This window comes from Phacochoerus africanus, chromosome 11 (genome assembly GCF_016906955.1).
Source record: "Phacochoerus africanus isolate WHEZ1 chromosome 11, ROS_Pafr_v1, whole genome shotgun sequence".
NCBI classification, from domain to species: Eukaryota; Metazoa; Chordata; class Mammalia; order Artiodactyla; family Suidae; genus Phacochoerus; species Phacochoerus africanus.
The window spans coordinates 45,168,798-45,181,383 of record NC_062554.1 but is presented as its reverse complement, the minus strand read 5'-3'; the positions used below and the strand labels follow the sequence as shown (position 1 = coordinate 45,181,383).

General features: G+C 44.3%; 1 protein-coding gene across 3 annotated transcripts in view; it reads left to right on the top strand.

Moving 5' to 3' along the window:
- Positions 1-12,586, top strand: part of JAML (junction adhesion molecule like) — a 28,224-nt gene continuing 15,638 nt past the window's right edge. Inside the window, exons 1-4 of one of the 3 annotated variants that reach the window (XM_047752645.1) lie at positions 1-109; positions 4,999-5,061; positions 8,464-8,618; positions 9,973-10,198. In XM_047752645.1, the coding sequence (XP_047608601.1) occupies positions 5,019-5,061; positions 8,464-8,618; positions 9,973-10,198 (424 nt within the window). In that variant the 5' untranslated portion in view covers positions 1-109; positions 4,999-5,018. Of the gene's footprint in view, positions 110-210; positions 347-4,998; positions 5,062-7,915; positions 8,274-8,463; positions 8,619-9,972; positions 10,199-12,586 lie in introns of those variants that run through there. The other 2 variants (XM_047752644.1, XM_047752647.1) reach the window with 2 other exon arrangements.

The window sequence follows — 12,586 nt, the reverse complement described above, 5'->3', positions numbered from 1 at the left end:
AGCGGGAGTTTGCCTGGGACCATTCAAGATCCCACCCCAGCGGAGTTTGTAATCTGGGAGGGGAGATGACACCTGCAGGGGTCTGGAACATGAGGCTCTCCTCACTAAGGTGAATTTATTACCTCATTTTAGGATGAGAGTGTAAATAAAAATTGGGTAATAGGCCAGATGACTGAAACAAGAACCTTGATTCAGAGGTTCCTGTTTGTATCTCTGCACCCACCTCAGAATGCACGCATCTGGTTTGCTCTGAGTCTGACCTTCTGTACAGACAGAAGTGTCTTCAGTCGGATTTGGGGAACTGCAGCTGTGGGAGGGTTCAGTGCATTGCTTCGCCTCATCTTAGGTAAGCATTTGTTTTCTACTTCTTAAGCAGTAGACTTGAACTTTTCTCCCTTGGAAGGGGGCTGGTACTGGAGGTTTTCATTTAATGGTAACTCTTTTGGATTGTGAGGCCATAATCATGAAACTCTCAGCCTCTGCCGGAGGACTGCCATAAGGTAGTCTGGTAGGTACAGTTTTCCTTTCTGTAGCGTAGAATAACTTATGTTAAGATCCTCAGAAAAAGAGCAGTAAGGTTTGCTCTTAATAAAAGAGTGAATGATGATGATGGTGACAAAGCTCTCGCTTTTAAGTTGCTCGCCTGTGGCTTTAGATGGAACCGTGACTAGCTGTCCTTGAACTTGCCACAGAACTCTTCCTGAACTGTTTCTCTTCTCCCAAGCCTAGACAGGCCAATATTTAACCTTAAGGAGTCAGGAACTTAAATCTCTCAGGAGAGCTAGGCAGTTGTCCCTACTTAGCATACCCTCTCCATAGTCCTGATCACGGGAAAGTTGAAGTAGGATGGTTCAGGTGTAACCTGGTCTAAAGAAGACAGCAGGAGTAATGACTCCTAAGGTCCCCTTCAGGTAGAGGGTTGACCAGTGTAACCTAGCCAGTATTATAAGGAGCCTTGCAACCTACCAGTTTGTATTAAATGGACATGGAAGGAAAAATGAAGATGCATTTTAAAAGATTCATTATGGGGACTCATATACCACAAACATCCAAGAGCCTGGAGGTACACAGCCATGTATAACTCAAGGGAACCTAGCATTGCAGGTGGAGCGGGCCGCCTGGGTGAGGAAAGGCAGTGTAGTTGTCTGTGTGCTCAGGGGTTGCTTGTCCTTGCTAGGGGCAAACCCTGACTCGGAGAGAGCACCTCTCCCTTATTCTGTCTTGTAGTATCGTAGCATTTGAGGGTCATATCCACATCCTGTGTGGTAGTCTCATTGTCATGAGTTTCTTTTCTAAGATTTTTTTTTCTGTTATAATTATGTCAAGGACAACAATTCCCCTACACTGTTAATCGTAGAAAAGGGGGTCCCGGTAGTTACAACTCCCCAGGAGTGATAGAAGATATTTGTCAAGAGTTACATTGTGAAAGAACCACAAGTGCAGGTCCAAACATTTGGTCAACATGTGAAATAACTTACTATACAGAGTTATCTCAAGAACATGCTGGTAAATCAGGATCTGGAAAAAGAAGCAAGTTCAGTTGAGAATTCAATTAGCATCTATCGAGATGCGTAAGGTGCCTTTAATGAATGCTTTGGTTAGATTTTTAGACTGAGATTCATAGATATCTTCTGAATTGTATATCTGAATAATAAAATTCTGAAAAAATATGTGTTACCTATCTATCTAGCTTCTATCTATATGGTAGGAATTTCTAAATATTTGCCAACTAAGTGGAAAACTTAGAACTTGACTAGAGTGTTCTTGGCCCTGTTAGGTGTTAATTCATCTGATGGGCTCCCTGCCTGGTGCTCTTATTCTGTGCTGGTGCTGGAGATGCACTGGCCCATAGGCACAGCTCTCAGCCTCATGAAGCTTATAGTCTTGGGGATGAAGGTAGAGAGAAAAACTTGAATTGAAGAAGCACATAAGTAAATAGATAATTAGAAAGTTGTGGAGTTCCCGTCGTGGCGCAGTGGTTAACAAATCCGACTAGGAACCATGAGGTTGTGGGTTCGGTCCCTGCCCTTGCTCAGTGGGTTAACGATCCGACATTGCCGTGAGCTGTGGTGTAGGTTGTAGACGCAGCTCGGATCCCGCGTTGCTGTGGCTCTGGCGTAGGCCGGTGGCTACAGCTCCAATTCGACCCCTAGCCTGGGAACCTCCATATGCCGCGGGAGTGGCCCAAGAAATAGCAAAAAGACAAAAAAAAAAAAAAAGTTGTGACAAATGCCCTCAAGGAAAGTGAAATAATACTATTGGAATCTGTGGCCTAAGGATTTGACCTGGGAAGAATGGTTCAGGAGAGGTTTCCGAGAGGAAACTGCATTTCACTTGGGAACTGAAAGATGAACAGGAGTTAACTAGGGGAAGAGGGTGGGAAGAGGATTCAGTCAGGGGAGCAGATTAATCTTGCTCTGATAAATGAAGTTCAGGGAAACTCCGTTCTAAAACATTGATGACTTTTACACACACGGAGGAGCAGTGCAGTGTGGTAAGGGGACAAGCTCTGATCCACAATGCCTGGGCTTGAATCTTCGCCCTGCCACTTGCTTTGTGTTTTAGGCGAGTCACTTCACCAATCTGTGCCTTAGTTTCCTCATCTATAAAACCTCACAGGAAGTTGTGAAAATTAAATTGATTGGTGTGTAGAGAATATAACTTTCTCTAGTGTATTGAATATCAACTACTGATTTCTAATGTGGTGCCATGTTAACTGGGGTGGGTAGGTGGGTGGGTGTAATCTGATCCTTTAATATTAAGAATGAGTCCTGGGGAGAGTGAGTGGCTTACCAAAGACGAAAGAAGTAGTTAACGGGAGGGCTGTTCTGGGAAGAGAATTTTTAAAAAATTTAACACTTTTTCTGTCAAATCATTGCTTCTCTATTCATTCACCCAGAGTTCTAATGGTGCATTTGAGTACTTAGGACTGAAAATGGGTATCTTTTATTTATCATATCGTTGGCACATTTCTTAGAACTTGTTGGAAAATGGTTTGGGTGTGGCTCTATGTGTCTTCAGTTTGGCGACGAGATTTAGAATCTTTTTGGGGTCACTGGTTTCTTCTTAGAATTGAGTAGTGCATTGGCAGGATGTCTAAGTTGATTTCAGTTGGTTGTATTGGCAGCTATTAGCCCTTATCCAGTATATGCCAGGCACTTCACTGATGCTGTAGCACGGGCATGGGACACTCATAAATGAGATGCATATGATCCTGCCCTTGAGAGGGTAGATAAGTCTACACTGTAAATCAGTTCTTACTCTCCATGCAAATGGTGCACTGCTTTGAGGAATACATGAGAGCTATTTGCTGGGCAGTGAAGGGAGCACAATTAACTCTCTGGAGAAGAATTCATCCAGAACACGGCAGTGAGCTTTGATGTCCCAGATGCGGTGAATTAAAGTTATGATATAAAGGAAGCCCTTAATCATGCTCACCCCTGTACGCATGGAGTGAGGTGAGTGTTGTGGAGCAGGTATAATGCTGTGGCTGTTTTGAGAGAAGTCTGTATTTTCATTAAAAATACTCATGTTTGAGGAAACTTAGTGTGACTTTTGGTATATCTGAGTCAGTGTAATTATTATCTCCGTTGTCGTGATGGGATTCAAGAACTGAAACTTAAAAAGTTTCCAGTTTGTTCTGATTCATCCTTTGACATTCTTGTAAAGGTAGGTGCTCAGAACTTCAAATCTCCCCTAAGGCTACAAACTCTATTTCCTATCTGACTTTTAGGCTATAACACCTAGGTTCTTATGTGGTAATACTTTCTGGTTGTCAAAGCACTGTTACCTACGTTATCATATTCGATCCTTGCATTGTTATTCCCATGTTATGGGTGGGGAAACTGAGGTTCAGCAAGGGGAACTGATTTACAGCATAAGTAAGACCTAGGTTGGGCTGCCTTGAACAGTTTGATCCTAATTTTCCGGAGGAAGAATTTTGTTGATTAGAATACAGGGAAGGATTCTCTTAGGTAATCAGTTTTTATAAAGTAAAATGGCTGCCACACATGCTGGACTTCCCACCAGAGCCGGGTAGGGTACTATGATGTTAATGCAAAAAAAAAAAAAAGAGAGACCTTTCCTCCTAGCAGATTCTGAGGCCAAATTACTCCAGAGTATTATGGGTGCAGGGATCATCTTCTCCTGAGACCAGCCACGGTAGAAGGTAGGAACCCAAGGCTGGTTGAATTGTAACTCTTTGGATTTAGAGCTCTTCTGTTTTAAGAAAATTGTGGGGCATTGTGCAGAACAGCAAATCTTTTCCCAAGAGCTAATATATAAAATAGATGAAATAAATACCACAGAGATAATATGGGTATTTTAAAAGTACACTTGCCCATACTCAGCCCAAGTCTTGTTCTATCCTACCTAAAAAAGTGAAAAACAAAAAAACAAAAAAACCAAAAACTCAACCATCATGTGGTTTCTTTGTCAAATAACTTGGTGAATGCCTCAACTGAGCTTACAAAATTTCCCCTTATTTGTATACCGCCTTTCCTCCATGTCTGAAATGTTGTTTATATGTCTAAAAGTAGTCATTTTAATTTAGTTGGAGAGAGAGGTAAAAATTTCAGGCTGAGTATCCTGTAATCTTTTGTTTACATGAAACTTGAAGTTGTGGATTGAATAGGGTTGTCATCTCAAGGTATCCTGGAATTATTTGCTTTTTTTCACTTGAAAATCAGCTTTCATCTAATCTTCCCTTACAGCCAGTTTGAGGCAGCCCCCAAGTGATTCTCCAAACACCACTTTGTTTTGATTCATCGTGATGGTCACTGGCATCCACTGTTCCTTATTCATTCATTTGCTGCTTTTTTCTCTCTGTCTCCCCCTACATGCAGACTGCACTTGAGCGGCGACCTTGTCTTCCTTGTTCACTGCCACATCGCAGTGCCTCAGACCCAGGCTGCTTCACAGAGGCACTCACTATTGATTTGTTAAATTAATGAACTTCTCTTGACACTATTTTCTGATTTTTTTTTCTTGTATCTTCAGATTGAAAAGTTGAGAGCAGCATGTTTTACCCACTGAAACTCATCCTGATGCCAGTGTTACTGGGTAAGTAGAAGCCACTGGACCGAGGATGGTATTTGATTTCTCATAAGTCTCATGCATTTTAAAAAGCTAGTTTTATGTATTTTCATTTCCCCTTAGTGTGTTGAAAACGGAAACCCCAGCCTGGAACTTCATAGTTTTGTTGAAACAGATGCTTTGCTGAAGCAGCTGTTTTAGAGGCCAGGTAGCAGACTTTTTCTTGGAAAGCCATATATTCCTCTCTTTCTATTAGAAGCAGAATGCCTTAGGGTCCTTACTGGGTGTTCCAGGACCTTCCTGTGGGATCCACAAAAAGTTTCTTGCTGGCATTCCTGCACTTTAAGATGTTGTTTTTAAAATCACAGCTAGTCTCAGATTAGGAAATGAAATTACCCAAGAGAGTTCCAGAATCCCTGTAACTGTTTTCATGCTTTAGCCACGCCAGCCTTCTTGTGGTTCCTCAAATGCACTGAGCTCCTTCCTAATTTTGGATGGTTTCTTTTGCCTGGAACCTTCTCTCCCCACCTCACCTGAGCAAGCCTGCCTAAGCCTTCTTTATCCTCAGGCTTCTCCTTAAGCTCCACTTTCTTCTAAAAAGCCTGCTCTGGCTGCTTCCTCAGACCAGCTTGGATTCTCTTGCTCCTATGTGACCTGAGCGCTCAGGGCTGCATCTTCTTGCTCATCGCATTTCTTTCTCACATTTGTATCCTTTTAGTCCCCTTGTCTTTCTCTTTATCCTGTGGCTGTAGTTCTGTAGGGAGAATAAATTAATTAGGTGCTTTGCTGTTATAGCCTTTTATCTCTCTCTCTTTTTTTTTTTGGCCACACTTTCTGCTTATGAAAGTTCTCTGGTCAGGGATCAAACCTGCGTCTCAGGAGCAACCCAAGCTGCTGTAGAGACAATGCCAGATCCTTAACCTGCTGTGCCAGAGTGGGAACTCATCACTTTTCTCTTTAAAAATTTTTTTTATTGAAGTATAGTTGATTTACAATGTCATGTTGATTTCTGCTGTACTGCAAGGTGATTCAGTTATTCAAATATGTATTCTTTTTCATATTCTTTTCCATTTTGGTCTATCACATGATATTGGATATAGTTCCCTGTGCTATTGAGTAGGACCTTGTTTTTATCCATTCTATTTTTTTCTTTATTATTAGTTTTTTGAACTGTGCCTGGTGACCCAAACACTGACTCAGCAAAGTACACAAAAGAATTGCCTTTGCTCTAATTCCAGGCAACACAGTGTGTGCACAAACATGCAGAAACACACACACACATGGCACACACAAGAAAACAGTATGTAGTAGAGAATTTTTTTCATGGAATCAGGGTTGTAGTGATTTCAGAGGCTATTTAGACATTTGTCTAGAAATGTGTAAAGCAGCCTGCAGGTTTTTGCCTTTCTATCCAGAGAGTTAACAACCCAACCCTGTATGGAGTGCATGGTGGCACCAAGGGACTTTGTACTTCTTAGCGGAGAGGTTTTCCTCCTCTGTAGAAAGTCTTATTTTCTCCAATTACTTCTCTACAAAGGCTACCCATCAGGTGTAAGTTTTTCTTTGATTTGGTTGCTGCTCTTGCTTCCTGGTAAACTTGCATTTCATTCTACATACAGCACTCTCTCTCTTTTTTTTTGGCTGCGCCTGCAGCATGTGAAAGTTCCCAGGCCAGCGATCGAACCTGCACCCCAGCAGCCACCCCAGGCTCTGCAGTTAACAACACTGATCCTTAACCTGCTGCACCACAAGGGAACGGTCACAACACTCTTTTGGTTGTTGTTGTTGCTGTTGTTGTCTTATTAGGGCCGCACCTGTGGCATATGGAAGTTCCCAGGCTAGAGATCAAATTGGAGCTACAGCTGCAGGCCTACACCCCAGCCATGGCAGCGAGGGATCCTTAACCCACTGATCGAGGCCAGGGATTGAACCCACATCCTCATGGATACTAGTTGGGTTTGTTACTGCTGAGCCACGACAGGAACTCCCACAGCACTCTTAATATTACATTAAATTAGCTTCTTAAAAATTTTTTTTATGGAGTTCCCATCGTGGCTCAGTGGTTAATGAATCTGACTAGGAACCATGAGGTTGCGGGCTCGATCCCTGGCCTTGTTTAGTGGGTTAAGGATCCGGCGTTGACGTGAGCTGTGGTGTATAGGTCGCAGAGGCGGCTCGGATCCCACGTTGCTGTGGCTCTGGCGTAGGCCGGCGGCTATAGCTCCAGTTCCACCCCTAGCCTGGGAACCTCCATATGCCTTGGGAGCGGCCCAAGAAAATGGCAAAAAGACAAAAAAAAAATTATTTTAGTTGATTTACAATGTTCTGTCAATTTCTGCTGTACAGCTAAATTAGCTCCTTATATCTTTACCCACACTTAGAGCTGCTCGGTTCTTCCTTGCAGGACAATTCCAAATTGTTTTCGTAGGTACTTTTGATTTCTCTCAAAATAATCCCCTCCAAAGGGTGGAGAGTTCATGTTTTCTCTCACTTCTTCCCCACTGTGTATGCCTGCTGTTGGGCAGGAAATTTCTTCTCTGGGGGCAGCAGCTTGGATGACAAGGCTGGCACATTTTCTGTTTATTCCCATATGTGTTCACTTGGCTCTTCTTTGGTAGGAACTGGCCAGCCTCTGAATGTGTCTTTCTGGCTGTTGTTGTCTCTCTGCATAGAGTGTATCTTGGGAAGACAGAAATATGCATGTCATGGTTTTCTCTTTAAGTGAAAAGGGAAATTTCTTGAGCAGTGGACAGACAGTGGGGTGGTACCACATGGGCTAACACCTAGAGGCTGGAAAGTCAAGCCTGAGAGCAGAGCTGGGGTGTCGGGGGGAGGTGGGGAGGAGGCAAATGCAAAGGAAATGCAAGGGGAGAGATGTGCTCTGTGTTGGCCTAATTACAAGGACCTGCACTGCAGCAGAATCAGCCAGCAAATTCAGAGACAAGCTTTTATAAAGGAACTAAAGAAGGAGAAAAGCAGAGGGAAGCAAAAATCTGTGAACTGGCTTCTGAGTTGGGGAACTGGCGGAAAACTAGGAGCCAGAGACATCCCATTTTCTGTTTTGGGGGTGTCTAAATCCATGACCTGACAGGAGAGACTGCAGGGGTTCTCTTCTTGCTTTAGAAAGGAGTTTGCAAGGGGGAATTCTAGAAAAGAAGGGACTAGTGAGGAGTACAGGGTTAGTTAGTATTTATACAGTATGAAGACTATGAAACCTCTCTGACTTGAGCCATGTGGGGGTAACTAGAGGGTATTTCTCTTACCCTTGGGAATGCCATGCTGGTTTGAATGAGGGGCCTCTGAATACTTTGTCCACGTTGGGTCATCTGTGGAGGGAAAAATGCATAGAACTTGGTGAGTAACATCAATTTTTTGTTGTTAAGTGTATTTGTCTGAACGATGCCTCCTCTTGCCTTTTGACCTCTACAGGTTATTCCTTGGGCCTGAATGACTTGACTGTTTCCTCTGTGGAGCTAACAGTCCACGTGGGTGATTCAGCCTTGATGGGATGTGTCTTCCGGAGCACAGAAGAGAAACGTGTGACAAAGGTGGACTGGATGTTCTCATCAGGAAAGCACATCCAGGTAACAAGGAGGAGACACTGCTGTGTACTAGAAGGCCCTGGCCAACGGTGTCAGAAGAGTGTGGGAGAGGGAGGACCAGGTCATCCTGCGCGAGGAGGTGGGGTTGCGGGAGCTTGGGCTCTGGAGCTTGTCAGAACTGGGTCTTCTCCTAGTCTGGGCTCCTGGCTGTGTAATCAGCCGGGCACGTTACTTAGCCTTTCTGAGCTTCAGCTTCCCCATCTGTGAAGACGAAGGTGATTCTCAGAAGGGTAATGCTTACTTTTCAAGTCAGCGAGAAGCTAATGGGAGACAAGTACATAAAATTCTTTTAGTTTCTTTCCTCTATTTCTCCTGTTTTTAGAATAGCATAGGTGGGTGGGAGGGGTGAGAAGAGTGAAGATGCATTGGTCTAAGCAGAAGAGTTATGGTGCAAGCGTAGGAATGATGTCCCCGTGACCTTTTTTGGGGGGAGGGTGCAGATCGTTTCAGCATCCCACTGACTCATTTATGTGCTGGGGATCATCTCTTTCTCCTTCAAGGCTGCTTAAAGTGTTGGGATTAGCAGGTTCAGCATGGCTGAGTGAGGGAGTCCTGTGGATTAGGAAATAGTGTATTCAGCCTCATCAGAGATTCTGCAGAGATACTTTATGTCAGGATCCTTTGTGAAATATATCCCAAGTAATGTATTACTAACAATCAAGTCCCAACATTTGCAAGTGAAATACTTGTTTTTGTAGCTCAGAGCATGTTATCCCTGTACTGCTGCCATCACTCAAATTTTCATTACTGGTTATTATTTTGAGAGGGGTAGACCCACGGTCTAGGTGAAAATAAGAATCCCCCAGGGCTCTCCCTCCCAGCCTGTAAACCATTCCCTGTTGATGACTCCTTCTCATGCTGTATAATATGGTGCCAGGAGAAGGGCGGAAAGGAGAGGGGCGACAGCTGACATGCTGGAGATTCTCACAACGTCCAGTCTGTGGGATTATGTCATGCCTTTGAATGCCATCGAATCTGGGGGCCATGGCAGAAAACAGGGTGAAGGTGGGAGGTGCTTTTCAAAAGTTGTGAGTTTGGATCCCCAGAGAGATCTTCAGAGTGGGTATTACATTTTACCTTAAACTGTAAGAAATGAAAATGCCTTGACCTTATTTCTCCAATTGTGTTCATGTGAAATGAGCCCTAGAGCCTTGTGCGAGTTAGAGTATTGCCTGGCGCAATATTATTATGATTATTATTAACTGGGTACCAAGTACTTGGGGATCACAATAGTGATGATGACTATGCTGCTTCCACAGAACAGAGTCTTGGATCCACACTCCAGCGTCCTGTGCCATTGACTTTAGATTTTCTCTGATGTCGTGTTGCCCTCCAGGATGATTATGTGCTGTTCCATTATGCCAACATCAGCGTGCCTGTGGGGCGCTTCCAGAATCGTGTGCACTTGGTGGGGGACATCTTACACCATGATGGTTCTCTCCTGCTCCAAAATGTGGAAGAAGCTGACCAGGGAAACTATACCTGTGAAATCCGCTTCCAAATGGAGAGCCTGGTGTTCAAAAAAGCAGTGGTGCTGCATGTACTACCAGAGGAACCCAAAGGTACATAAGTTCTTACTCAGAGAAGGGTGGAGGGGCAAGAGACTTGGTGTACAAAGAGGGAAGGGAACTGATTTTGTTTGGCAGATGCCAGTTACTGGGCTGGGTACTTACCATGGAGTGAGTCCTTAATATGTGGTGCTCTTGAAATAAAAATAATGACACATTATTTCACTATTACTTTTTTTTTTTTTGGTCTTTTGTCCTTTTTTAGGGCCACACCCGAGGCACATGGAGGTTCTCAGGCTAGGGGTCTAATCAGAGCTGTAGCTGCCAGCCTACACCACAGCCACAGCAACGCTGGATCCTTAACCCACAGAGCGAGGTTGGGGATCGAACCTGCAGTCCTCATGGTTCCTAGTTGGATTCGTTTCTGCTGTGCCACAACAGTAACTCCGATTTTCATGAAATTGCTGTGAAGGAGGCCCTTTATTCTTCTTTTCATTTTACAGATGAGTTAATTGAGGCTTATAGAGGTGAAGGGACTTGCCTAATCTACCTACTTTCCTCCCTTCCTCCCTCCCTCCCTTCCTTCCTTCCTTCCTCTCTTTCTTTCTTCCCCTCCCCTCTCCTCCCCTCCCCTTTCCTTTCTTCTTTCCTTCCTTCCTCCCTTCCTTCCTTTGCTTTTTGGGCCACATCTGCAGCATATGGAAGTTCCCAGTCTAGGGGTCAAATTGGAGATATAGCTGCCAGCCACAGCCAAGCTGCATTTGTGACCTATACCACAACTCATGGCAATGCTGAATCCCCGACCCACTGAGTGAGGACAGGGATCGAACCTGCATCCTCATGGATACTAGTCAGATTTGTTTCTGCTGAGCCACAGTGGGAACTCCAAGAATAAATATTTATTAAATGGCATGTCCAGTACTTGGACCCTGGCACCTAGTCAGCAAAGTCCAAGTCCTTTTTTATATACTCCAATTCTTCCCATCAGTTATCCACATTGACGCTGTGTCCATGTTTCATAGGTAACTGTGTTAGGTGTTCTGGGGGACATAAAAGAAATGAGCAGGTCTCACTAACTCCCTAGGACCTCATTTTTCCATTTATAACGGGCTTCTGGAGTTCCCGTTGTGGCGCAGTGGTTAACGAATCCGACTAGGAACTATGAGGTTGTGAGTTCAATCCTTGGTCTCGCTCAGTGGGTTAAGGATCTGGCATTGCCATGAGCTGTGGTGTAGGTCGCAGACGCGGCTTGGATCCTGAATTGCTGTGGCTCTGGTGTAGGCCGGCGGCTACAGCTCCGATTGGACCCCTAGCCTGGGAATCTCCATGTGCCGCAGGAGTGGCCCTAGAGAAGGTAAAAAGACAATAAATAAATAAATAAATAAATAAATAAATAAATAAGTGGCTTCAGTAGGTATTGGGTTTAAAAAAAAAAAAAAAACATGTTCTGTAGAACTCTTAAGGTCCAAGGAAGCTGGTAGCCCACAGGGGTGAGAACAGGGCAGGGGGTTCATAGGGAACCCGGTCAGGTAGGACCCCAGGCTTCCACCTCCACTACAACCAAAGCCCTTTCCCTTTTTCCTGTTATATTCATTGAACTGCCAGGGAAGACTTTAAAGAAAGAATTCTTCTGCTTTAAAAAGTTTGAAAGCCATAGAGTTAGAGTCATTCTTTAAAAGTGTGAGATAGAAGGAACAGTCTGTGGCCTGGGGAGAGCTTTCTGTCTAGTTGGGAGCTAGAGTCTGTGCTCCTCCCCTCTCTTCCTGTCAGCTAGTTTAGTCATTCCTTTTTTCATTTTTTTTTTTTTTTTAGGGCTGCACCCTCAGCATATGGAGGTTCCCAGGCTGGGGGGCCAATCGGAGCTGCAGCTGCCAGCCTATGCCACAGCCACAGCAACGCAGGACCTGAGCCCTGTCTGTGACCTACACCACAGCTCACGGCAACGCTGGATCCTTAACCCACTGAGCGAGGCCACAAACTCATGGTTCCTAGTCAAATTTGTTTCTACTGCACCACAATGGGAACTCCTAGATCCATTCTTTCGACAAAGTGTCCTTTGGAGCACCCTCTTTGGTGATATCCATCACACCTGTTCAGTTGTGTTCCCCCTGTTCACCGGCATCTGTGTTCTTTGTCCTATGATGACCAGCCGCAGGCCCAGAGTCAGCATTCAGTAGACATTTTGAATGAATGAAATTCTTAAATTAGCGTCTCTCACATGAATCTGACTTCTAAAAAATGGAGTTGTAGAAGGTGCCTCTGGCCTCTCTTCTGATTTTTCCTACTTTTTTCCAATTACGTTTTTCTTTTGATTCCAAAGCTGTGGCTCTCCAGGAAGAGGAAACAAACCAGTTGCCTGTGTTCCCCAAGGATTATCTTGGGGTTACCCCCTTCTGCTTTGGCCTCTGATGCCTTCTATGCCCAAACTCATCCATACAAGCA